At 37.5% G+C, this 27,528-nt stretch overlaps 2 protein-coding genes across 2 annotated transcripts in view; both read left to right on the top strand.

Annotated features, from left to right (window-relative positions):
• Window positions 1-264: 264 nt before the first annotated feature.
• On the top strand, window positions 265-17,386 carry ehd1b (EH-domain containing 1b). Its single transcript, XM_058789665.1, has 5 exons — window positions 265-1,083; window positions 4,185-4,282; window positions 14,617-15,029; window positions 15,589-15,753; window positions 15,999-17,386. Exons 1-5 carry the CDS (start codon window positions 683-685, stop codon window positions 16,518-16,520), a joined length of 1,599 nt encoding a protein of 532 aa, XP_058645648.1. The 5' UTR covers window positions 265-682; the 3' UTR covers window positions 16,521-17,386.
• A 3,977-nt stretch (window positions 17,387-21,363) lies between these two features.
• The window catches only part of cxadr (CXADR Ig-like cell adhesion molecule), a 56,232-nt gene continuing 50,067 nt past the window's right edge, over window positions 21,364-27,528 (top strand). Inside the window, exon 1 of the mRNA XM_058788664.1 lies at window positions 21,364-21,594. Coding sequence (XP_058644647.1) covers window positions 21,432-21,594 — 163 coding nt within the window. The 5' untranslated portion in view covers window positions 21,364-21,431. The remainder of the gene's footprint in view (window positions 21,595-27,528) is intronic.

Genomic DNA, 27,528 nt, shown 5'->3' with positions numbered 1-27,528 from the left:
TAATATTATATATTATTATATTATTATAAAGAATGGAATGAGGTAAATGTCTATACAGTTATTCATTCATTCATTTATTTAGTTGTTTGAATGGCAGAATTTTGTCAATTCAACATTAAACAATAGCAAAAAACATGTTTCGTTATTACATAAGCATATATTGAACCTTCTGTTGAGTAATTAACGTCAGCTGTGTTTCACAAATCCCCAATTTGGGGGGTGTGATGCCTTTTATTTTGGAAGTTCCCTTAAGTTCCGGTCCACAGTAGCCTAATGTATTAAAATGTAGTGGGCGCGAGCTCGCAGTGTGTGTCACGCGCAGAGTGCTGCTCGCCTCGGGCTGTGGGACTTTAGAGAGCAACTGAGCGCTGCCTCTTCAGCGGATATAAAAGAAAACAGTCTGCTGCAAGGTCGCGACTGACTAGCCGACTAACTTCAGTCTGATTTACAGACAAAAGACAAAGTCAGAAAAATTAAATGTGTGAATAAAAAGACAACAGTTAACGTTAGTTGAACAGCTGACGGGACCGACCCACCACGCTGGCAACCCGCCGCTTAACACCGGACCGTTAATTCATCCGAACCGCTGGATTACACTGAACCAGAACCAGAGAAGATCTTTTACACAACCTCAAAAGTGTTTTTTCTTTAAGTAAGAAGTTTATTTTACACCTTGTGCAAGATGTTCAGCTGGGCGAACAAGGACGGGAAGAAAAAGGACCCCGAACTGTTTCAGACGGTTTCTGACGGGCTGAAGCGACTCTACCGGACCAAACTCTTTCCTCTGGAAGACACCTACCGCTTCCACGACTTCCACTCTCCGGCTCTGGAAGATGCTGATTTCGATAACAAGCCCATGGTACTTTTAGTGGGCCAGTACTCCACGGGGAAAACCACTTTTATTCGGCATCTGATGGAGCAGGATTTCCCCGGGATGCGCATAGGCCCCGAACCCACCACCGATTCATTCATAGCGGTGATGTACGGCGATCAGGAGGGTCTCATCCCGGGCAATGCTTTAGTGGTTGACCCCAAGAAACCCTTCAGAAAACTCAACGCCTTTGGAAACGCTTTTCTAAACAGGTGAGATCTTCATTCATTTTTAATAAACCTTTTTTTTCGTTCTTTTTAAAAATAAACAAAAACAGTGTTTTCATTAATGATCTGTCTTTGCAGTTTTTATCTTAGGGTTTCTGCTAAGGGTTGCAGCTGTTTGGCTGTTGTTTTCCTGATCTGTCAAGACGTTTTGTGTTCATGTGAGCTCAGGATTACTTTTATAATGATGGAAACATCGAAAACTAGTCATTAGGATGAAGAGGGTGTCCGTGTTGTACTGAAAATTGAATCTCTTGCATTTTTTTTAGGTTTATTTATTAAGCAGGAGTTGTCAGCTAGTGCTTGTATTGCCAGCTTTTGGTAGTAGTAGTAAAATTCAGTTCACCCCCTGCAAACATACAGTATGTCTGTAAGTTTTTGAAGACTATGATTTGCCTTATTATATTCCTCAAAAAACTTTTATTAGCGTACACTTCTAAATTTAGCTGCTGTCACACCCAAAAATAGCCTTGAGGTATTTGAGTCTGAGATTAAAGTTTTGAACTTTTACTGCATACCAGTAAATCATTTTATCTTTCATTGTATTCCAACTATAGAGAATATTAAGGCCATATTTTGTGTGCACTAAACTTCTTGCTCAGTAGTCTTTGGTTCCCCCTTCTGAGAGGAACGTCAGCTGACACTGGTTTTGACAGCTGCTGAGGCCTTTAGGGGTCTTTTTTAACAAGCTCTTGGGAATGGGGCCCTCCATAAGGAATGCCATGAAGAGAGAGATGAGTTGGCTTTTACAATGGTGCATCAGTTCAGCTCACATTTGTCTTTTCAACATGTCACATATGTCCACTGTGGTGCATTTCAGACTTAGTAGGCTGATTTAGGTTGAGCAGAGGTGGGTGTGTCTTCGCTCAAGCACTAGTACTTCACTTTTCCTTTGTGCTTGTTGTAGATACGAAGACTTCCAGAGCTTTACAAAACGCCCCACTTAACTAGAACCTCATGCTGGTCAATGCTTGAACAAGAGGAATCATATACACAGATCATATTCACACCCCAACAGGCCTGGGCTGGCAGAATGAAGCGTTTATTCCATAAAAATGCCCTTTTAAAGAAAATGCTTTTCAGTTTGTGCAATGAGTAGGTTGACTAGTCACTCATGAATGGGAGGAGAATAGTTAAAAGATTTCATTGCTCCTCCCTCCCTGAACTCACCTTGACTGTGTGTGTCATCTTAAGGTCAAATCAAGGCTTCTTGAGAAAGTGCAGTGTACTCTCATTGCAGCCATGAATTGATCCAAGACATTTCTGTAGGTGCTGCTCTGGTCGTTAAACACAGGATTTTAGTGTTTTGGCAGTCCGAGCTTATCTGAGTGACTTTTTTTATAGGTTAGCAAGAGGTAAAAAAGGACTGACTCAGCTAAGTCACTGGACAGTAATCTTAGGAACTGACTCTGCAATTTCAGCGCGTTCATCTCAAAAGTGTCCCCTGTTTGCAAATCTCTGACCCTAGCTTCCTTTATATTATGCTGTTTATTGCTTATCCAGCATGATTTTTCCCTCTCAGTGTTTTCACTCTGACCTTGTCGGAGAAGTTCAAAGGTAAATTGAAGGTCACTGGCGAGGTATCAAGGGTGTGTGCCTTGTGACCACTGAATTTTAGTAGGCTACATATTAACCCTGTTCCAGTAGTTCAGTAATACATGGACGCCCCGCCTTTGTGCTGTCATTCCCACTCTCCCTGCTACTCCTGACTGTGTAACTTGAGTATGCACTTTCTCCTATTCAGCTGCTATCATCGTTTTCCCTAGGCTCTGGCCTGTTGTGAACCATATAGCTGATTCTAGTTTGTGTAGTGTTTATCAAACTGTTTTCCCAAGAGCAAAATTCAAATGTATGCATGTATCTAAGCCCTATATGGTGTTTTAACCTCTACTAGGCTGAAGATTAATTTACGGTTATTGCTGTGGTTGTTGGCGTTCTCTGGTGTTATGCAACAAACTGTACTCCGTTACTGCTGTCTATCTCGCTAAACAAGTTTCTTCTGATATATATCTTTGTGTAGCTTTTTGGATTTATTTGCTTGTCAGCTTGGTATCTGAATTTTCTGTACACAAAGAGTCACTAAAAATGGGGGTGCACTTGGGACATAAAGTCCTGGAAGGATCTGGCATTTCAAATATTTCTTGAATAAACTACAGACAGAGAAAATGAGGTTGAGAAATTACTCTCCCCGAATATTACATCAGCAAAGGGAAAAATTATTTATCTTCAAATTTGTTGTTGCCTTGGGGACCCATCTACACCACAGGCTAATTAGTGCTGATATGTAGTCCATTTTTATGGAGTTTTACACTTGCTAACTAAAAGTATTAATTTCTTTCAAAAAAACAAAACAAAATCATGCTTTGGTGAATAAATTTGCATTGTGCAGGAAGTGAATTTTAACTTCTGCAGGATGTTTTTAGAACCTCGGAAGCCTGACTTCAAAAGGTGAAGTGGTTGAAAGCAGGCTAGTTAAATGTCGTCAGTTAACCTCTAAATGTTATATACTGTTCAGTTCTTGAAAAAAAGTACATTTGTTCAGTTGGATTTCTGGATACATGCAAGGAAGCATGTATCTGTTTTGGCCCGACTAGGATTTTCACATAAAAACATGTTCAAAATGACACAAACTGTCTTTGTCAGCTGGCAGCAGGCCTAGTAACGAGTGGAATGCAAGGAGAAGGGAAATGTGGGATATGATTGGCAGTAGTGAAGGTAGCAGCATGGAAGGAATAAGTGATGGCTCACTTTCTGGAAAAATTAAAGGGAGGGAGTAAGTAAAATACACAAGGGGGAACACGGTGATAGGGGGGCTGAGGATTGTTTTTGCATGACTAAAATGTGCAGGTATTTTAAAGACATGAAAATGATAACATATGGGTTGGCACATATATAAGGAACGCATAGAAAGATAAGCTGCAAGCTTTTAGTAATGGAAAAGCTGAGGTAAGAGCTGGAATGATAAGATTTGGCTAGTGAGAAGGGAGTTCCTTCCAATCAGTCATGTTCCACTAAAAACATTGCTGCAAGATCACTAGGCCCGGTTTCAAATGCTTGTCCATTTTCAAGGTGTGATCCTCTTTTCACAGGTTTATATGTGCTCAGATGCCAAATCCAGTGTTGGACAGCATCAGTATCATAGACACTCCTGGAATCCTGTCCGGAGAGAAACAGCGGATCAGCAGAGGTCAGTGTTTTTTTTTTTTTTTTTAAATTTTAATAATTTCTATAATTACCATCCTCACTACTTTTACCATCCCCTGACTTTCCTTCCCGGAGTTACCACAACTATTAATACAAGCTTCATTTACATAGACAGCTGTGAGTGTGTAGCACTTGTTCTAGGCAAAGGAAAGGAGGTTAATTCGGTTAGCTTTTGCATTATGGGAGTCTTAAGAGGGAAGTATTTTTAGTTCTCCTGTTTAAGTTAGAGCAAAACAAACCCTTGCTCCTTCCATAGCCTTTTTTTCCCGGTAGGAAGGAAGAGAAGTTTAAAACCTAATTAATCTATAGTAACAATGTGGACTCTCCATTCCCATCATATGCTATGATTTGGCCAGAATGATTATCTAAGCCTTCACTGAAAACAAAAATGATGCAAAAATGGTCAGTTAATCCTTTAGGCAGTGTATTTAATGGTTAATCGAGCACTGCAGAAGTTTAAGGTTCAGGTTTTTTTTTTTTTTTTTTTTTTAAAAAGCTTCCCTAGAAGTATACTTGACTAGTCTGGACCTGTTACAGGCCCAGAAATTACAATGGAGCATGTTGGTATGTTGTTTATTCAAGAAAACTATGAGAGCATTGTGTGTGGAGGTAACCGGTGTCATGCTGAGGACTTTTCCTGTGCTTGTCTATCTGCCATGGCCCGTGTGTGCGTGCGGGCCTCTGCTTGCCTTTCCCTGAAGACCATGTTAATGTGATCAGAGGGTGAGTGGCATCTACAGATAACAGTCTGACAAAGAGGGGGGACAGCTCAGGCCAGGAAACAGACAGAGCAGAGAGGGTGCGGTAAAAATGACTGTGTGAATGCTTCCATGTTCAAAGATTCAGTTATGTGTTATTGAGTCTGTGTATATGTGAGAGTAGATGTACATCGGCACACTTTGTTTGTTCTCTTTCTTGGAGTGGCTTTCCTGCTGTCTGCACAAGACAATCAAGAGCACACTTGCAAAATTTATCTTAGTTAATTGTTTAGAAGATTATTAACTTTTTGCATGTTTTTTTAGATGTGAAACAATGGTAGTTTCATGTTTTTGGACACATACAGTGATATTCTTTGAGTATGTTCGTGTACCATATAAATACCATGTTCAAGATTATGATAATCATTCAATACCATGGTATGCATCACTGTAAGGTGAAGGTGGTACCAGCACACTTTTTTTTATAAGGGAGTGATCTGGTGAAGGGATACATGTAGGAAAATTGCCTGTGAACCCCATGAGGCAGTGCAGACATGAGTATATGACGCTAACCAGGCGTTCTAGAGCACTCTTGCATTCCATACTGTACAGCTTTATCTCATATGTTGATTATTTAGGTTTGCTTTCAAATGGACCGCACCCTATGGCCTCTGATAAGCAACTCTTCCCCCATTATTAAAAACATTATTAGTGTATGGCAAAAGTATTCCAGGCTGATACATGGCCGTGTGAGATCATAGTATATGAGATGCATCCCATCTGCTGCACACTGAACTTACACCAGTGATTTTCATACTCCGTGTGAGAGTCATGATGGCTTCGACTCATTAAATGAGCAAGAGAGGTAACATCGGTGGCCAGGGCTAATCTCTTTTTGCTGTCCTTTGCCCTCTTCCTCACTCTGAGGCAGAATGAAAGTCATAAAGATTGATAGTGATGATGGTGATGGTTTAAGGCGTGGTGGCTGAAGGAATTCAGAGGTGATTTGATCTGTTCGGCCTACTTTCTGAAACAAAATATGCTTTTACCTGAAAATTTCCTAAAGTTATGAGTGATTTCAATCTTGCACTTGCATTCTGAAGTGAAAATTAGTTTTTTTCTTTTTAAAGCACCAGAATTGAGCGTTCGCAAAGACCCGCCCTCCTTAGTTACTGTTGCTGTCCCCGACAAACAATGCCACACATCATGTTCTCACGCAGTGAAAAATACAACGCAGAGCAAAGAGGAAGCTTACAACGTGCAGACAGACAATACAGAGCAGGTTACTTCTGGTATGTAACAAGGTCTCAGGGCTCTCAGCTTTTAAATTTTTTCATTTTTAAAGAAATACAAACAAATACCTTCAATGTGTCGTGACAGATCACTGTATTGCCTCAGTTCAAACACTTGAACCGATCGTCTTTTCATATTTACGTAAAGCACGGAATGAACAAAAATAAACATCAGAAAGTATTTTATGTCAACCGCGGAACACACCATTTTTCAAGTTTTAAGTCCACCGAAGGGTTAATCTGCTCTCCTGTCTGATTTGTGGTTTAGGCTAGAAGAGATACAGCTGCGGCTACTGGGCATGCGTATTTACATATTTTATGAGCCGACAAGCGACAATATAACTGGAAACCTATGAAAATTGTTAAAAAAAAAAAAAAAACACATGGCGCCATAGTTTCACCACTTTAGAGTGTCGCAGTAAAGGACTCGTCATAGTTTAATGAGTGGGAAGATGACATGAAGCGACGCGAGGTTAGCTGCATTGAAAATTGATGAGCCCACATGCAATGGCGTGCACAAGGGGGGTGGCCCTGCCCTTTGAGGTCCGACGGTAAAGTGCCGTTGCGGTCCGGTGCCCCTAGTCTGCGATTTCCGCCGAGGGTAGGGGTGTTCGATGTGACGAGTTTTGATCGTGGACTATAAAAATGTCTCCACGATTTGCTTTTTTGAAGAAATATCGTAGTCGTACTTCAGCGCGCATTCTATCAGCTGCAGTTCTGGCGCCGCCGTCTCTGTGTACTGTACAACGCCACATACTCTCACGGGACACTGCACTTATTCGCAGTCACCAAAAGTACATTATCTGCATCTGCTTCAAAGACTTACTGGTTAAACGTTTCACTCAGTGTGCTGTTCTGAAGAGCGCCTTTTCTGAGCACATACACCCAAAGCGCGTGCTCTAAAAAGCCTGTCAAACAGCGCCTGATTACTGAACTGAGTTATGTTGTGTGCTAATACTGTCAAAACACACCAGGTTTATGTATAGACTCAGTTGGTTATGTCTAAAATGAAGGTAAACAGCTGAGAGAAACGCATGCGTGCCTGTATATTAGATGCGTGCTGGTCTTAAAGGGACAGTACTAAACATGCTGCCGACTGTCGTTAAAGGGATAGTTCACCCTAAAATTATTTACTCACTCACATGTTGTCCCAAACCTGTATTAATTTCTTTGTTGTGCTGAACACAAAAGAAGATATTTTGAAGAATGTGGGTAACCAAACAGTTGCTGGTTCACATTTACTTTAACAGTAGGAAAAAAAAAATACTATGGAAGTCACTGTAGACCAGCAACTGTTTGGTTTTCCAGATTCTTCAAAATAGCATTTATTTTCAGCAGAAGAAACTTGTTCAGGTTTAAAACAACTTTTGAGTGAGTAAATGAAGGTATAAAAATCAAACACTAGCCTATTTAATTTTGGGGTGAATTATTCCTTTAATGTTAATAAAACACAAAGAGAAAAATCACTCACTACTCTTGACTGAAAAACTTTTAATACAGTTGCCAATATTGTGAATCGTGATATTTCTAAAAAATCAATTGTGATATTTTTGCCATATCGCCCTAGCTGAGGGGGACCAAACCCATAACCCATAAACCATAACCGTTTTAACATTATTTTATTATTTAACACTCGGTATTTTAACTTAAGCGCTGCAAGCCATGCATACAGCGCTGGACATGACAGGTTTTCTGGTATGCAAAACAAGTACTTTAAAGGAATTCCTTAGCTTATTGCCGTTACTATGGCAGCCAACAACAGCACAGCTTAACCTTCTGCACATTTATATTTAGCTGTCGGGCAAGATGGCGGATAGCAGCGGCTCAGCATTCTGATTGGTCATATCGCCTGTCAATTAGGGCTGCAGCTAACGATTATTTTTATTGTCGACCAATGTTGATTATTTTTTCGATTAGTCGACTAATCTATCATTATTTTTCAATTAATCTATTTATTTTCTTATCAGTTGATGAATTCTTTAAACTATCAGTAAATAATATTAATCTTTTTAATATTTTATTCAAATGTTTTCTCATAATTAATACTTTACAAAAAATAACAACAAAGAAAAAATAACAATAAATAAAATAAGAAAAGCGAAAAAGAGAGAAATAATAACAATAAATAATTAATAAAAAATAAAAATGAAACAACGAAAGAAAATAATTAAAAAATAAGAAGAGAGAAAAAGGATCAAAAACGGAGTCATAACACCGGGAAGTTTTATCACAGTTGACAGCCCGTTTTTAAATAAATGAGCCCAGTCGAGGCTTGTCCAATTCATCACACAGTTAAACAACTAGCAATGACTTTAAATGCTTTGTTAGCAAGTGCAGAGAGCGCGTTTGGTGCACGCGTCTCAGAGCTCGCGCAGTCACGCCCACGGCACTGACGGCAGCTCCAGTGGATCTTGAGATGAACGCGAATCATTTCTCTGTGAGTGCATTAAACCCGTCATGATTATTTAGGCAACTCGATGTCCCGTGCTGTTCCATTCATTCAGCGCAGCTTTGAATGCAAGTTCGCTATATATATATATATGCAGTTCTGACGGTCATATAATAATAAAATGCTCTATGAACGCAACTCTATGAAGTGATGTTGCCATGCTAGCCTTTACCTTCTGCTCTAGAGTCTTGTTTTGTGTTTAACATGGCAGAAAAACAGTCTTAAGTAGGGATAACTGCAGGCTCGTGCATTGGCGTGGCTAAAGGTGCGACGCGTCAATGCATTCCATGCTAATCGACGTATTTTCATAATCGACATAATCAATGAAGTCGATGAATCGCTGCAGCCCTACTGTCAATCAAGCTCTTTGCGAACGGTCAATTGAGATTCAATCAATTTTAGTACAAAAATGGTTTCAGATTTTTTTTGTCAAAATGTGCTCTACTAAATAGTTAACAGGCCAGTTAAAAGGTTTAATAATTTATGAAAGTATGACTGAACTATAGAAATGGTCAAACAAGAACTAGAAATGCATAACTTGATGCTTGCATGTATTCATTCCATGTGTGTTTCATCATAATTAAAAGCATACTTTTCAGTTGTTTGGGTTATTTTCCATTTATAACAATTGTTTTTTTTCACCCATAAAAGCTATTCTCAAAGCTTGTGGTACATATGGAAAGTTTCTTCACAAGATGCGTTTATTTAAAGATTCCGGCTCTATTGTGTTCAAAGCTTCCTCTTTACCAATGTTACAGTAATTAAATGCTGTCGGAGGGAAATGTGAGGAAAGCCCTGCTAGTGTCATTATCTAAACATGGAAAATGTGAGTATTTGACTCTCGTATCAAGTACATAGGAAGAAAAAGCATTTAATTGGCAAGAAACACACACATACACTCAATCACACCGGGAAAGTGCTAGTCATCACCGGGTCATGGATCGTAGCTTGGCATATAGCCAGGGGTCAGTTGGATGGCATGTGTGAATAATATAACAGCAATAAGTTTAGAAGGAAATCTGGGCCTGTCTGAGGATGATGGGATGATCAGATATGTAACTGATCTGAAAAACATGGATATTCAGCTAGGAATGACAGCTATTTGGCAATCTAGCCACAGTTATGCTGTTCTTTGGAAGTGGATGAGCATGCTTGCTATTTTAATTTAGTCCTTTTCTCTCTCTGTATTTGATTTTCTACATTTTGTAGTTTCTTTCTTATATTATCTCCTCCCACTTCATTCTTCACAGCAATGTGGTCTCCATATTGTGGTTCTGAACAGATCAGTGAATCACAGAGGACTGCTTCAAAGTCATAAAATTGCTATACTTAATAATAATTTTATGTACATGCACATACATGCATACATACATACATACATACATGCATACTTTATAATAGTTTTTATAATATGTCATGTTTTTAACCTGCAATCTTACAGGTTCGGCCATTGTCCCTCAAAAATTTCCTGCTTATTCATAAACTTTGTGAGGTCAGTTAATAATCTTCTACAGTCTGCTGACTTTACATCCATTATCCTTCCCTCTGACTTCAGTTAGGCCTTACAAGCAGTTAACGACAAGACACTTCAAAATGAATGTTCATAATAAGTAGGCCTACTTTAAGTCAGGTTGCTTCATACTGGGCTATTTCCAAACCACTTATGTATTTGTTTTTTTCCTCTTCTTCCCCAATATTTTTCAGATCTTGTTTTATCTAGACTAGAGATGGTTTTGATATTACAAGTATCAATTACTGTACATTTTATTTTCCTTTTATCAGTTTAATTTGATTGAAAGCAAAAACAAAAATTATTCATAGCCTTCTTATTCCTATAAGATTAACAGTCAACATATGAACTTAAAGCTTTAATTTTTTGGGGGGGGGCTTAACATACATTCACAAATTCCATGGTGATTCCTTTGTGCACACTGTGTCTGTCCACGTCTTAAATTGGGTGGTGTTCCACAGGGCTCTATTCTTGTACCTCTCCTGTTTACTGTACACAGTGCCTGCATTAATTCTTCATGGCTGAGTAGCCTTGGCTGGGTGTTGAATTTCCTCACTGATAGCTTCCCATAATGCTTTACTATATAGACTTGGGTTAATTATTACAGTGTTCTATCTCTTTTTTATTTATCTGAAATCACATCTGTTGAGAGTGATGAACCTCTTGTGTCAGTAGGCTAGATTAGGTGGCTGTGCAGTTTTCAGGGCATGCGTTATTTCTTTTGTTACTTGCTTGATTTTACTTGCTGTAATCTTCTGTGTAAAGCAATGCTTCTTTTTATGAAGAATCCCTAAGTGATCTTTCTTTTTACTTAATTTCGTGTGATAGATCCCTTGAGAATGTGCTATTGTTTACAGAGATCATTATAGCAGATTTCAGTTTTATACATTCTTCCTCTCCCTGTGCTTTCCAGGAATTTGCGGAGGTGCCACATTTAAATGGGCTGGCACTGGAAATGGATAATTTCCTTCCAAGCACAAATGAATGCGCACAGCTTTTCCAGGCCCCCTCCCATATTCATCACATTCATGCTGCTGGTATATTACTATGAAAAGTATGTTTAATTTAGTTTTCAAAGGTTGAAAAAAGGAGATCAGTGGGTTTAAAGACTTTTATCAAATACAGGTCATATCTATGCTGATGCTGGATCAGGATTGAGGAAAAAAAACCTAAGACCAGTTATCATGAAGACAGTTGTTGGGTTAAGTTAACTGAAATTTATAGCACCACCAGTGCAGTGGTCCTACGTCTGGAGTCTGTACTGTCAAATGTATGACGTGTATTACAAAGAGACTTTTGAGGAGTATTTAAATGTTTTACTATTATTATTATTATTATTATTATTATTGTTATTCATATTAAATGTTAAGATGAAACCGCAATAAATTTCCTTGTCAAAGCTGTAAGGACATTTCAGTTTGTAGCAATTCATCTGGTGTGAATCAGCTATACAGCCGATGTCTGCTAAACAACATTAACATCTGTTTTATAAACAACTGCTGCTTATTAATTAATATGTTATGAGCAAACCTTTTTGCAGAGATGCTGTAGGGCAGGGATTCCCATTAGTAAACCTTTTCAGTTATTTATTGGCATTAGATTATAAGTTGTTTCTAGGGTCTTGAGGTAGAGATTCCACCGTTAACCTTTATTAAAACCTTGTTAAATTACATCTCTGCATGCTTCAATATCTCATAATGTGTGAGAGATTGTGGGTTAATGTCTAGATTTGGTCTTAGCGGGGTGAGGGTAATGCTAAAGATTAGCCTTTGTTCTAAATGACAGCTCTCCATACTGAGTCGTTTTTTTTTTAAACGGACATTTGGCCCAACCTTCAGACCAGCATGAATCCAAATGTCTATTTATGGGTTGTTGGTAAGATCTTTGTGTTTGTTGTAAACTTTAAGTCCCGGCCTTGTATTAACTGTACATAATATGCACACAACTGGCATCTTTGTAGACCGCTTGTGTGTTTTCTGCTTCCAAACGGTTATATTTACTTATCTGAACAGTGTTTCCTGCATGGACAGTCTGTCTTCCTTCATTCATTCATCTGTGCCTTTGTTCTTTGTTCAATCATTTGCTTTAGTTTGATTGTTCATTAATTGAATAAATGAATGATGCAACTTTTTTGTTTAACCGTAACTGCATCAGCAAAAGGGAAATTAAATTAGTCTTGATAAAATTGTCTTGATATTAGCAATGTCGTGATTTTTAATTTTCTATTATTAATTGCAGCATTTTTGTGCCCACTTCCACAGATTTTAGTGCAGGAACAAACATTATTACTATGGCATGCTTATGTAAACAAGGATATCCCATAGTTTACACAAGGATATGTTGTGTTTTTTTTTTTTTTTTTTTGGAAAGTATTAGAAGGAAAGCAAACACAGAACTGGAAAAGCCATATCATTTGGGAAAAATAGAGTAAAATACCTGTCATATGAGCTACCTCTGTGTGTGTGTGTGTGTGTGTATCTATATATATACACATGCATGCATACATACATACATACACACAGTCAGCTTATCAGTGTCTACTCTAAGTGTAGTTAAGAGAACTTTACACTCGGACAAAAAGAAACTCCCAGAAGAAATGGATCCTTTTGAGAAAGAATGCTGATTTATATGCACAAAAAGCCATTAAGCCTTCTTTTGTTGTTTCTATACCCACAGTAAATTCATAACTGCTGGGAAAAAGAAAAATGCATTTTAGATAGATATACCAAATAAGTTCAGGTCTTATTAGTGCAGTGTATTTGCTTCTTTTCTTACATTTTGTTAAATTACATTTCAGTTCAGTTTTTTTGTGTGTTAAATGATTTGAAGGCAGATTAAATTTTATATTATGGATTATAGCATCATATATTATAATTCAATTAGTGCTGTCAAATGATTAATCGCATCCAAAATAAAAGTTTTTGTTTACATAATGTTTGTGTATATTTATGTGTATATATAAATAAATAAATACACACACAGTATATATTTTGAAAATATTTACGTTTAAACATTTATATATTCATATTCTTATATTTTATATTATATATAAATATTTAATATATAAAACATATTTTTCTTAAATATATGCATGCATGTGTATATATTTGTATATACATAATAAATATACACCGTACACACACACATATTATGCAAACAAAAACTTTTATTTTGGATACAATTTAATTGCGATTAATCATTTGACAGGACTAAATTCAATAGACCTGCTTCATCAGTATTGCCATCACTGTTTTGATGGATAACAGTGGATAAAGGACAGCACTGAATCAGTAAGATCACGCCCATGTTGGATTCAGATCCAGATTTCATCCTGCTGACGTTGACACAACTGTTGTGAGCTGGGACGCAGTCTTTCCTGTCTTCCACACACTCTCTACACAATCCAAACATAAATTGGTAACTTCTGTCTCAGTAAGCAAGAGAGTTGGGCCGGAAATCCTGGCTTTAGCATGTGTATCATTGCATATAGAGAAATCTCTGAAGATTAAACCTTTACCCTCAAGATCTCATAAGCAGCTTTTTGGCAAGTAACCCGAATTTGTGGAGTCTAGCAAGATTTATGCTGGTCCTGGTTGTAAAATGTGCATGCATCTTGTGCGATTTGCTTCTTGAAGATGTCAAAATACCCAAGAGAATATCTAGCATTTTTGTGGCATACACATACTTTTTCCATTCGTTTCATATCCCAGCATCTTAAAATTATTTTTGACACATCGTCATCTCCTTGACTACTGTCTAAACATTTGACTCAGATTTCCATTGTTCCCTGTGATCCTTTTAACCATTATGCAAGAAAATAACCAACCATGGGAGAGGAAGGAGTGTCTGCGGGACAGTTTATTCTCTTTCCTGTTTGTCAGCGTGAGTTGATGTGATGTCAGTTCAGCTGTAGTGAACTAGACGCCTCTTCATTATTTTATTTTATTTTTTCCTCATGTGAAAGGCCAGCTGTACTCCACCCTCATGAGCCAATAGTGTTGTCATGCAAGAGGACTGATGAGAAGGAGAAGGTTCTGTTACGTGAAGTGGTTTTCCTGTCCAAGGAAACCTATTTTATTTTGTATTGTGTGAGTTTGCCTGATTGTGGATTTGTGCTTGTTTGTGTCTAGTTGGTTTTGTGGAGTGATGTGGGCCAGATCAGGAAGTTCTAGGGTTACACATCTGTTGACTGTAGTACTGCTCTTTATTTGGCTAGAAAGAGAAGTGTTGGGTTGTGGTTTATCAGAGAGGCTCACATACGCAAGGAAGTTCCTTAAGCTGTAATTTAACTAAATTACTTTTTGTTAAGTGAATTAAACGCTCATTAATGTGGGAAAAAAAAAAAAAAATGTCTCATCTCTGTTGCAGGTTATGACTTTGCTGCAGTGCTCGAATGGTTTGCTGAACGTGTGGACCGCATTATTCTTCTCTTTGACGCACACAAGTTGGACATCTCAGATGAGTTCTCAGAGGTGATCCGAGCTCTGAAAAATCATGAGGACAAGATGCGGGTGGTGCTCAACAAAGCTGATCAGATCGGGACCCAGCAGCTCATGCGGGTGTATGGTGCCCTCATGTGGTCGCTCGGTAAAATCGTCAACACCCCAGAGGTCATCCGAGTCTACATTGGCTCTTTCTGGGCTCAGCCTCTCCTGGTTCCAGATAACAGGAAACTGTTTGAGGCAGAGGAACAAGACCTTTTCCGTGACATCCAGGGACTTCCACGAAATGCAGCGCTGCGCAAGCTGAACGACCTTATCAAACGGGCCCGTCTAGCCAAAGTAAGAAATTAAGCCTTTTATACCTTTTTATACAGTAATGTAGGGGGTGTTATCTGGACACATACTTAAAATTGAAAGTACTTTTTTTAAGATTTTAGGTTAGATTGGTGTATGCTGCCCTCATGTGATCACTTTATAAAACCTTTTGTGATCACTTAATTGTCACCCCAGACACAATCTAAGACTCTTCTTCCTGCTCATCCTCTTCCCTTATATATTTAATTTTTATAGATTTACTTGGATTTTTAATTTTTAATTTTTAATTAATTTTTTTACATTTTTAATATCCTTTTAAAATGTAATTTATTCCTGTGATGACAGCTGAATTTTCAGCAGCCATTATTCCAGTCTTCAGAAATCATTCTAATATGCTGATTTGGTGCTCAAGAAACATTTCTTATTTTTATGAGTGTTATCACTGTTTTTGCTGGATAATATCTTAATATTATTGTTTTTCAAGATTTTTCAATTTTACAGATTGACAAATTAATATATCCTTATGACACTGATTTATTTGAAATATTATATGTTATGACAAAACGGTTTTCTTTAACTCTAGGTTCATGCCTACATCATCAGTGCTTTGAAGAAAGAAATGCCAAATGTTTTTGGGAAAGAGAATAAGAAAAAGGAGCTCATTGCTAACCTGGGTGACATTTATACAAGGATTGAAAAAGAATATCAGATCTCTCCTGGTGATTTCCCTAAACTCAGTAAAATGCAGGTATGGAAATAGTCCCCTCTCTCCTAGAAAATGATGTTAATATATCATTTTTGTTAATACAATAATAAAGTATAAGGTTTGAAGAGAGGCAGTTGTTGTTGTTTAAAGCAATTTAGCCTTGTTTTAAGCAATGATTTTAGTTTTATTTTAGTTATTAAGAATAGTTTTAGTTTCAAAAATATCATAACACCCTACAAGGATAGAAAAGACCTTTTTGACATCTTTTTTTTTGTCCTCATTATTAGGAAGTCCTCGCTGGTCAAGACTTCACTAAGTTTCAGGGACTGAAGCCCAAGCTGCTGGAAGCAGTGGAGGATATGCTGGCCAATGATATCGCCAAACTCATGACCCTTGTTCGGCAGGAGGAGGCTGCCATGCCCAGCCAGGTTGTCCAGGGTGGTGCCTTTGACGGCACCATGAATGGACCCTTTGGGCATGGCTATGGAGAGGGTGCTAGTGAAGGCATTGATGAGCTGGAGTGGATAGTGGCGAAAGACAAGCCAACTTACGACGAGATCTTCTACACCCTGTCACCTGTCAACGGGAAGGTTTCTGGTGCCATGGCCAAGAAGGAGATGGTCAAATCCAAGCTGCCTAACAATGTTCTAGGAAAGATCTGGAAGCTTGCTGATGTGGATAAGGATGGGTACCTGGACGACGAGGAGTTTGCCCTAGCTAACCACCTCATCAAGGTTAAACTGGAAGGTCACGAGTTACCTGCTGATCTTCCTGATCACCTTGTGCCTCCTTCTAAACGAGGACTGTAAACAATTTGGGAAAATAAATATTATCATTGAGCCAATCTGTGTAGAGGTTATGAATGGATGCGGGGAGGGTCTGGAAACATAAAAATATATAAACAGAATTTATGATATAATTAAACAATATGCATTAGCTACGGGAATAGAGCCAAATAGCTTTTAATTTATCCATCACTACAGTTTGTCATTCTCACTATTATGTCCTTTGTTGTTAGAGCGGTAGTTAGCAACCTAATCAAAACTTCAAATATTGATCAATTAGACAGCATCCTGTTATTGTATTTTTCAAATTCTTGATGTAGCCAAATTCTGTTTAAGCAAGTACGATTGTATGCTGGCAGAGAGATGAGTTCATTATGACCAAACTATAGGCTGTGTTAGAAAGAAGTATTTAATTGTTCCATATCGTACACTGATGCTGCTTCATACTTAGTCATGCAGGGAGAAATAGTTCTGCTTGATTTTTAAACTACTTCAGCTTTGCTGATGGGTCCATATTATCTGGATCCTGGAAACACCAGAGCTTTAATACTTTACATTTACCATTTAGACTTGTCAATTTGACCTTCTTTTTTTATCACTATAAATACAAAACAGTGCTGCATTCTTTTGTTTGTTCACTGATGTTGTGTTGTCAACTGTGATGGTTCAAAAGTTTTTCTAACTGTTCAAAAGGAAGTGTCTATGACAAGACAGATACTCCAGTTGTATGATCTGTGTCAGTTGTAGCATCACTCTTATTGGTTTCTGACTGTTATCGAGTGCCTCGCCCTGCTACAATGTCAAAAGCTTTTCTATAAGCTTCTCTATGAATACTGTTCATATGTATATTTTTTTTGGTCTAGTTTGCAGTAAAAAAAAAAAAAAAACTACCACAAACTTGCATTTTTGCTTATTGTTCTATACAGAGTACTTGAGTAAGGGTTATTAATAGCTATTGATTACTTTTTAAAATAATGATAATAATGGTGTGAATGGCAGTAAATCATAAACCTTTTCATATCCTCATGTGGTTATACTGAGTGTGTGTGCATGAGTAATATACCTGACATGTGCCTCTATTAAAAGCTATGCTGGGGCTGTGCCAGGCTTATGAAGGTGGAAAATAATGAAGGATTGTGCTGAAAAGTATCGAAATAATTACTCCAAAGACACATAATGAATTTAAAGGAGGTACAGTTGAGATGTGAGATTCTAAAAAGACTGTTTAAAGATGAGTGGTAGAATAAATGGTGGTAAAGTACTCATAAGACACTCTAAATTCTCTGTAGAATTAGCAAGGAAAAATTACAGGTTAAGATTTGATTTTGCGTTGAAGAGTAAAATGATTACTTCTAAATGATCAGTGTTGGGGAGTAACTACAGTAATGTGTAATTCAATTACAATTAGTTATGAAAATGGTAATGATTACAAAGTGGGTTACATGTGAACACTTTCACACACAGAGATTTGGTTGATTTCTTTTCCAAATTATATTGACTGCTTTAAAATATGAGACACCAGTATTTCAGGAGTTTAGGACATATTGTTATTAGGGTGACCCTTATTTGGGGGTAATTTTCTTTATTGGAAATATTAACCACTCACCCCCTCATTTGTTTCTCCACTAGATGTATGCAAAATACCATTCAGATTATTAGTCATTTAGGGTATGCTTATCTTTTTATTAACAGGTACAAGTGCTGGTCATATAATTAGAATATCATCAAAAAGTTGATTTATTTCACTAATTCCATTAAAAAAGTGAAACTTGTATATTATATTCATTCATTACACACAGACTGATATATTTCAAATGTTTATTTCTTTTCATTTTGATGATTAGAGCTTACAGCTCATGAAAGTCAAAAATCAGTATCTCAAAATATTAGAATATTTACATTTGAGTTTGGATAAATGACCATCCCTACAGTATAAATTCTGGGTATCTCTTGTTCTTTGAAACCACAATAATGGGGAAGACTGCTGACTTGGCAATGATCCAGAAGACGAACATTGACACCCTCCACAAAGAGGGTAAGTCACAGAAGGTCATTACTGAAAGGTGTGGCTGTTTACAGAGTGCTGTATCAAAGCATTTTAAATGCAAAGTTGACTGGAAGGAAGAATTTGGGTAGGAAAAGGTGCACAAGCAACAGGGATGACCGCAAGCTTGAGTATACAGTCAAGCAAAGCCGATTCAAACACTTGGGAGAGCTTCACAAGGAGAGAACTGATGCTGGAGTCAGTGCATCAAGAGTCACCACGCTCAGACGTCTTCAGGAAAAGGGCTACTAAGCCACTTCTGAACCAGAGGAAACATCAGAAGCATCTTAACTGGGCTGTGGAGAAAAAGAACTGGACTGTTGCTCATTTTACATTTTTTACATTTCATTTGGAAATCAAGGTCCCAGAGTCTGAAGGAAGAGTGGAGAGGCACAGAATCCATGTTGCTTGAAGTCCAGTGTGAAGTTTCCACAGTCAGTGATGATTTGGGCTGCCATGTCATCTGCTGGTGTTGGTCCACTGTGTTTTCTGAAGTCCACAGTCAACGCAGCCATCTACCAGGAAATTTTAGAGCACTTCATGCTTCCTTCTGTTGACAAGCTTTATGGAGATGCTGATTTCATTTTCCAGCAGGACTTGGCACCTGCCCACACTGCCAAAGGTACCAAAAGCTGGTTCAATGACCATAGTGTTACTGTGCTTGATTGGCCAGCAAACTCGCCTGACCTGAACCCCAGAGAGAATCTATGGGGTATTGTCAAGAGGAAGATGAGAGACACCAGACCCAACAATGCAGATGAGCTGAAGGCCACTATCAGAGCAACCTGGGCTCTCATAACACCTGAGCAGTGCCACAGACTGATCGAATCCATGCCACGCCGCATTGCTGCAGTAATTCAGGCAAAAGGAGCCCCAACTAAGTATTGAGTGCTGTACATGCTCATACTTTTCATTTTCATACTTTTCAGTTGGCCAAGATCTCTAAAAATCCTTTCTTTGTATTGGTCTTAAGTAATATTCTAATATTTTGAGATACTGATTTTTGACTTTCATGAGCTGTAAGCTCTAATCATCAAAATTAAAAGAAATAAACATTTGAAATATATCAGTCTGTGTGTAATGAATGAATATAATATACAAGTTTAACTTTTTGAATGGAAACAGCACCTGTACTTCAAGATCTGATCTGAAAGGTCCGTGAGCCGGGACTCAAACTTGGGACACCTGAAGTGCAACAGAGTGTTAAGGCTATCGGCACCAACATAATTTAACACGTTAAGACTAACAACACTGTTCTGTGTTCTCATTTTAAACCTAATTCACAGTCAGGGCTGTCCTTAGCTGACACAGGCTCGGTGCAAAGTAGGGAGTGGGGCCCTCTTCACTCTTAAAAATAAAGGTTCTTCACAGCGATGCCATAGATTTTTGATTCCATAAAGAACCATTCAGCCAAAGGTTCTTTGGAGAACCATCTCTTTCTTACCTTTTTATAATCTGAAGAACCTTCTTTTACCACAAAAAAACATCTTTTGTGAAACAGAAAGGTTCTTCGGATGTTAAAGGTTCTTTATGGAACCTTTTAGACAAAAAAGGTTCTTCTATGGCATCGTGAAGCACCTTTATTTTTAAGAGTGTTGGTCCGTTCGTGGGGCCCGGTGCGAACGCACCAGTTGCACCGCCTACGACGGCCATGTGCACAGTATACTAATGGTTTTGTATAATTAATCACGTGCTGTTATGGTCATTAAGACAGAATTTCAACTTTGTTGAGCACACTTAAAACATAATCCAATCTCTGCTTGTTTCCATTTCTCATGAAGGGGATTTGACTGAGTGGGTGAGAGCAGAAGATTTCAAAAGTCCAAAAGTAAGGGCCACCCTAATGGTTATTTGATAACTGTTTTGTTTCCTATTTGGGTTTTTTCCAAGGCATTGTTAGATGCCAGTGTTTCCTGTCATAGCTTTGCAAGGATTTGATTTCAAAACCGGTATCATAACTATTAAACTGTATCTTATATTTTTAAATCTGAATTTAACCTCAGAACGATCTTAAGGTAAAAAGAAGCGCTAAAGTGGCTGTGCTTTAAAATTAAATTAGTATAATATTAATTCTAGTGAAGAAGGAACTCTGACAATAATCAATAATGAGTACTACTGTAAGGTTAACCCTGCCTAAATCTTTCAAAATGATTAACAGTTGAAAACATTTATTAGAAATTTTGAGAAGTACTCAAAAAGTAATCAAATGCGATCAGTTATATTACTTTAATAAAGTAACTGAAATAGTTACACTACTTATTCAATTTTAAAGGGTAACTTGTAATCTGTAACATATTACATTTCCAAAGAGGCAATTGTAACACACTCAATTCCTTCAATAAGAAACAAGTTAGAGATATGACACTTAATATGCACATGCTCAGGAGCACAATTATTTTTTTTGGATGTACAGTATTTTTCTTCTGCTGTCTAAAGTTTAGATGACTGCAAATTTGAACTTCCATACATTTTATCTCTAGATTAAAAAATAACATGAAAAACAATTGTAATTGTAACACTGACTTCTTGCATTTAATTTAATATTATAGTCTTGTCCTTATTAGTGAAAATATATCAATTGTATTGTTAATTAGTGCAGCTATATTTGTTTCTTGTATCAAAAGATGACACGCTTATTTCACGTAGTATTTGAGTTATGAAGGAAAATGTATTAAAAAAATGTTACAATTGCCCCCAGTCTCCCCTAACGTTCCCAACATTGTACATTATTCATTCAATATGCGTCGATGTAAGGAGTGACTCTTGGAGCATGTGTACGCAAGAGGGCGTAAAACCCCCTCAAAGTTCTCCAGCTGATACCTCCGGAAATCACGTGTGCAGATTCCAGCCACAATCCACCTGCGCGAGCGAGCTCAGCTAGTGGACTTCTGATGCTGCGCGAGACTGCCGAAAGAAGAGTGAACACGAAACATCACATGTCGGGGGGAAAAGTTGTTTTTATACCTACACCGGTTACTAAATTGTGGTTTAAAAGCAGAGGAATGGATTTGAGGACGTACTGCCTTTGTTTATTCAATGTTATTCTCCTCGCAGGTAAGTTTGAATTCGTCTTTTTTTCCCCGAGCTTTGCTCGCGCGCTAACGTTAACGTTACCTTCCCTCAAAAGTAAAAAATAAATAAATAAAATACTTTAACTTATGTCGTTTTCATCCACCTTCTAGATTGTGTTATATCAGAGTTTTATAATGTTACCGTTTAAGCTGTACTTTCAACTATAAACCAAATTGACGAAAGTAGTCACTATAATCGAAGTTAAAGGTTTTTCGTTGAAGAAAAACAAAACAAAAAACGGTCGCTAATTTCAAAATTTACTACGGCGCTATTTAAAAACAACTAAATTGAATAAATTACTATTTGATGGAACAAAAATGTTAATAAACACCTTTATTGTAAATAGGTTAATTTATTTGTAATTATTTTACTATAATTTATACAATAATGTTATATGTATCAAGCACATTAGGAAACCACTAACGTACATTTACACATGAAATATAATTCTGCTATAACAGTACTTTATACACGCCTCTAATAGAAGTATTACACGTGTTATGCCCAGACGTTTGGAGAGTTAAATTTGTATTTTTATTTTAATCTGAGGCTTCTTCAACTGAACGACGCCTTGTTAACAACAACCCAGTCCCCGAAGCGCAGTTTAATAGCGGTTTGTTTTCATGGATGTATATAAAGTCTTTTTTTTTTTTTTTATGCTGCTGTTGAACCAGATGTTTTATTTCAGTATGTTTAAAGGTCAGATGGAATTGTTAATTTTCTAGAATACGTTTCTTGAATATTGTTGTTAGTTGGCAGTACACAATAGGCTTAACCGTTTTAAAGCCATCAAGAGGGGCTTCTTTCAGGCTGCCATCTGCTAATGCAAGCTCCACTTGTGCCCCCCTTCTCAAGACGACTCCTCTAGATGTACGAAACTGAGGTTGCTTATTATCCAGTCTACATATAAGACCTGATATCGACTGATCCCTTGGCTTGGAAAACAAACAAAAGCACACTAGTTTTAGCAGTGGACTTATCTGTAGTTAATATTGATTTTCTGTGAGAGAGGCATATGCTGTGTTGTAGTTAGGCACTTCTGGTTGTTGACCAATTAGTTAGTGTTCCCTGTGAGGAAGGGAATGAGGATAATGCAAGCATTAACACAGAAACCACCCACTCCTTCTGTTTATTTCTCTTGAGTAACAACTGAAACTGTTTGTGCAGTTTTGGTCAAAGGTTACCTGTGTTCTTCAGATAGAGATTCAGATTGCGTAGCCTACAGACCAGCACAAGGGAAAAATAAAAGCGAGAAAGAGTGGCATGGATAGGGCGATGATTTTCCAGGCCACTGGTTACTGATAAACTAGAGTCTAACAATAACAAGCTTTGTGTACACACTGCTTTTGTTTTAATGCATATATGGAATGTGTGCAAGCTCGGTTGTGGTGTTTAATCTGAGCCTTGATACATAATGCATTTTCTCATTACCATGGAAGACATTCAGGTATGTTTTAGAAGGTTTTGTGTGTGACATTTATTCCTCCATGGTGTTAACCTGTCAGACTCATTACCATCACAACAGAATGTTGAGTTTGACATTTGTGTGCCCTGTGTCCTTCTCAGCAGACAGGGATGTTGTTTTTGGTGCCGCCTACAAGGATATTTCTCATTCAAGGTGTCATTCTGTCATAACACAGATTATTCATAAAGGGAAATGGGGCATGTGAAGACATGGCATTTTCACAAGTGTAATATTACAGATGTCATATGTTATAATATGTCATTTGATATAATTTTCTATCCAAGTAATTTTAGTAACTGGAGATGTATTAGTGTAAAAAAAAAAAAAACACTAATAGTTCTATGTTTAGAGTGCAATAGTTGAGATCCGGGAATAGAAATCTGACTCATTTTCTCCATAGGGGAATTGATCTTTAACGGTAATTTATAAATGATTAAAGAAAGACCTATTGTGAGCTACAAGGTTGTTAACTGATGCTCTGTCTTGTTATAGCCAGTAGTCTGCATTATTTCAATGTTTTTTTTTCTTTTCAAATAATCATGTTTAAAAAACTACATTACATCCATTATTCTGTAAAGAAGTCTCCAGCAATCAAGCAAATTGTGCCAAAAACAGCCCACTGCCATGAAGCACTGTGAGTTAGGTAATAGATTCTCCAAACGCTGTCAAACTACTTGAATATTTATATGCACATTTTGTAATAAACTATAGTTTCTATATGTCTAACAACATCTTTGAATCAGTAGTTTATATTTATCCATTGTTGGTCAGTTTGGCAAATTCCTGGGGAAAAATAGTATTGCTTTTTGCCTGTGTCTGTTTGCTAGTGTACTCCTAAAGTTTGGCAAAATTAAGATAAGAAAATAATTAAAATGCACAATCTTTCTCTTCTGTGAAAATGGACTAAAATGTTTGATTCATCCTGCACAGATTTGTCCAATCAAATGTTGTCTAGAATGAGAATGTCCCTCCACTAACACGGCCGCAGGAACTAGGGGTGTTGAGGGTGCTGCAGCATCCTCCGCCACAGGGCCAGATCTGAGATTTTCCTTGTGACCCTCGATCATCCCCAAGATACATAATTTTTGTGATTAATTATTTATTAAACTGACCAGAAATATATAGCCTAGTGCGGTTGTATTTTTCTTGCGCACGTCCCTACATCTCCCCCTCACAATGACAGAATTTCATGTGAAATGTTCACACGATAGCGTAATTTTACATTCCGACTTGTAAAAACCATTCACGTCCTCGTTACGTCACGTCCTTTTTATGAGCCATTTTCTGAAGCTTCCTTGCTTCTCATGACGGCCACCGTCAATCACATAAGCACAGCTCTTTAATTGCGCTTTAGTCTCTGGTAGGCATGGGCCGATATGAGATTCTGACGGTATGATAACCTTAGATAAAAATATCACGGTTTCACGGTATCATGGTATTGCGATTACAGCTCTAAAATATGTTATCTTTTAAATATCTGGGTAAAAAACGTTTTTTCCACTGAACACAATATATTTTATTTTTAAGAAACATATTGAACATTTTGGAACAGTAAACATGTCAGGCTAAATAATTAAAATAAATAATTGAATTCTTGTTAAATTAAATTAAGTGTAGTCACTTAAGTGAGCCTAAACCTGCAGCTCAACAATAATCAGAACATAAATCATTTTCTGTAAAAAAATGGAAAAAATGAAAAAAAAAAAAAAAAAAATGCAGTCATTAAACCTGCAGCTCAACAAAGTTTTTGGAGACATGCTCACTTAATACACTTAATTCACTTTCAACACTCAAACAGTGGCAAAGACACCTGAGAGCCAGCAGTTTGTTTGTTTTTTAAATGACGTGATTTTGAACAGATGTAAACAATGGCAGGAGGCTTAAAATTATACGTGATACCAGCTAAATTTAATTATTGTACTACATCGCAGAAACGTAGTACTTTAGTCTGCTATTCCCCGCTCTGTGAAGTAATGTGAGGGAGGAAACTAGTTAATTAGCCATGTTATCTGCCTCGGTAGCAAGCCAAATAGTATTTATTTCAACACTGAAACAACCGGCGAATGGGTCTCTGTCTTGATCGAGGGTGAAAGAGGAAGTAATGAAGACGACACAGATATATCGTTTGTGTACGACCTGGAAGTATTTATTTAGCAATCGGTGCCAAAACTTCATCTTTACGGAACATCGCTGTGTACGGAACGTTAGTCTACATTACCCGAAAAATTCCCATACGGCAGACTTCATCTTTTTCGACGGGGGAAAAAGTTCCAGGGATTCACCTCCTTCGACCATCATCCTACACACAGGTGACTCTCACAATCCGGAGGGGGAGGGGCCGTGTGACTCGTTACGCTCTTCACTGCTCACAACTGAGTAGCAGTTGCACTTTCCTACTGCACTTTCCGTCTTTGACGACACGTAAAAACGTGGAACAGTATAGGAACTGCGGAACAGTATAACGGAAAATTTTAGTGGTTTTGAAACCGCAAATTTTCCAAACCGCAGTATACCTTAAAACCGGTTATCATCCCATGCGTAGTCTCTGATCAAATGCGCTCAAACCACTGTAGCTTAATGTAATCTATTAACTACGCACATCATAACGTTTTCGGCAAGTAGGCTATCCATATTATGACAAAATATTTTAATAAGACTGAATTTGTATTTAACCTGATCATGTTTAATAAAAATACATTTTAAGTTTAATTATAATGCTGCATGTCCACGATTATTCAAACAACGAAGAAGTTATACAGTGAGAAAAGAACATTTACATTACCAAAGAATAAAACTGAATTCAGTCTAGCTTGAGTGTAAGCATTCTTAAAAGCTATCAGCTATAATCAGTGTTGTCTGCAGTGTATGATGAATTAATGTCTTGCATTGCTTGTACATCTACACTTTGTTGTTTCTGATGTGAGAATTCGAGAGTGCACTGACCAAAACTTTTGCATATCAGCGATGTTAATATTTAGTAAAAACCCCTTAAATACTAGAAATATTAAAGAATAAATTCTCGAACTAAAATCAAAATTAGTTTGCATATAACTCTGTATTAATTTGTATGTTAATCTATAAGACTTTGTGCTGTTTAATATTAGGATTTTGTCAAAAATCCCCCACCATGGCCCCAGCACCCCAGCACCCCCCAGATAAAATATGTTCTCGCGACTATGCTTTAATACCAAATCAAGGTTTGTGGCTGTGACATCACGAAACTAAAGACTTGTGGGTTTAATAGGAAATATGTAAACGCAGAATATTGCTCTTGTTTGATATTCATCTTTCAAATACTTTGATGTATTTTATTAAGAACTTGCAGGCTTTTCTCATTGAGACAACACTTTCTTCACTGTCCAGTCCTGTAGTCTTCCCTGTTCTGTCCTATAGTCCCTAGTGTCCATTAAAGACATATTTCCAATAATAAACGTCCACAGGCTCTGACAGGCTTGTCCCTTCACTTAGACATTAGCCAGATGCCGTCAGACATCCCTGGTCAGTCAGCACTTTTATTTTGCTCCTGTGCTTGTGTATGTGCGCAAGCTCACTCGTTCATGTCTGGCCCATGTTGTAGTATGCACTCAACTCCTCAATATTATCTGGTTCTCCTTTCTAAAGTTTGACTCACACTTGTCTTCAAAAGCCATTAAGAACCCTACAGGACCTTCCCATTCACAAGCGAATGAGTGTAGTGTCTTGTTTTAACCCCATTTAAGGTCAGTATACTGCCCTGAAAACCTCCTCAACCTTGAGTAGACCTGTGCTGTAGTTACCTGATAAACATAACTACTCTGGTGACCCTGCCTGGAGAACGTTGCTAGGAGACCTGTAGCACACACATGTCCTTGGAACATGATGGTAGAGAATCACTACTTGGAGTGCTTTTTCAAAGCATAGACATTCAGCTATTAGTTGTAGACCCCATTGAAAAATTAAATCTTGAATTAGTCTGGTTTTGAGGTTGACGGAAAAAAATTCTTCTTTTAATTTTATATATATTTTTTTCATTACTGAATGTAATTTTTTAAAGACAAGTAGCCTACTGCTCTGAGGTCTCGAAAAGTAGAGTAGATGTTTCTGCAGTGGCTCGGACAGGTTTCAGCAGAACATGGTTCATTTTACACATGGTTTATTAATAAACGAGAATTATTGAGGGCTATGAATTAAACAGTTTCTTACCTGCCAGTCAGATATCTCACCATCTAATTTTTTAATTTTCTTATTTCAGTGAATTTGACACGTGAGATTAGGGGTGGGCAATATGGAAAAAATATATCACGTTTTTTTTTTTTTTTTTTAGAAATATCACGATTCACGACTTTATCACGATTCTTTGTCATGTTGGTTTTACTATTTTGCAAGTTGTCTGAGCATTACAGCCAAACTCATTTCCCTATTATAAAGACAAAACCTTTCAAGGTAACAAAAAAAAAAAAGTGGCAGATATT

Source organism: Onychostoma macrolepis, chromosome 10 (assembly GCF_012432095.1).
Source record: "Onychostoma macrolepis isolate SWU-2019 chromosome 10, ASM1243209v1, whole genome shotgun sequence".
Taxonomy (NCBI): Eukaryota; Metazoa; Chordata; class Actinopteri; order Cypriniformes; family Cyprinidae; genus Onychostoma; species Onychostoma macrolepis.
Note: the sequence above shows the minus strand (reverse complement) of the source record. Positions and strands in the feature narration are given on the sequence as shown.

Coding starts and splice junctions, on each gene's coding strand:
- ehd1b (XM_058789665.1), top strand. CDS start 683: ATGTTCAGCTGGGCGAACAAGGACGGGAAGAAAAAGGACCCCGAACTG. Junction 1,084..4,184: donor GGAAACGCTTTTCTAAACAG/GTGAGATCTTCA, acceptor CTCTTTTCACAG/GTTTATATGTGCTCAGATGC. Junction 15,754..15,998: donor CTAAACTCAGTAAAATGCAG/GTATGGAAATAG, acceptor CCTCATTATTAG/GAAGTCCTCGCTGGTCAAGA.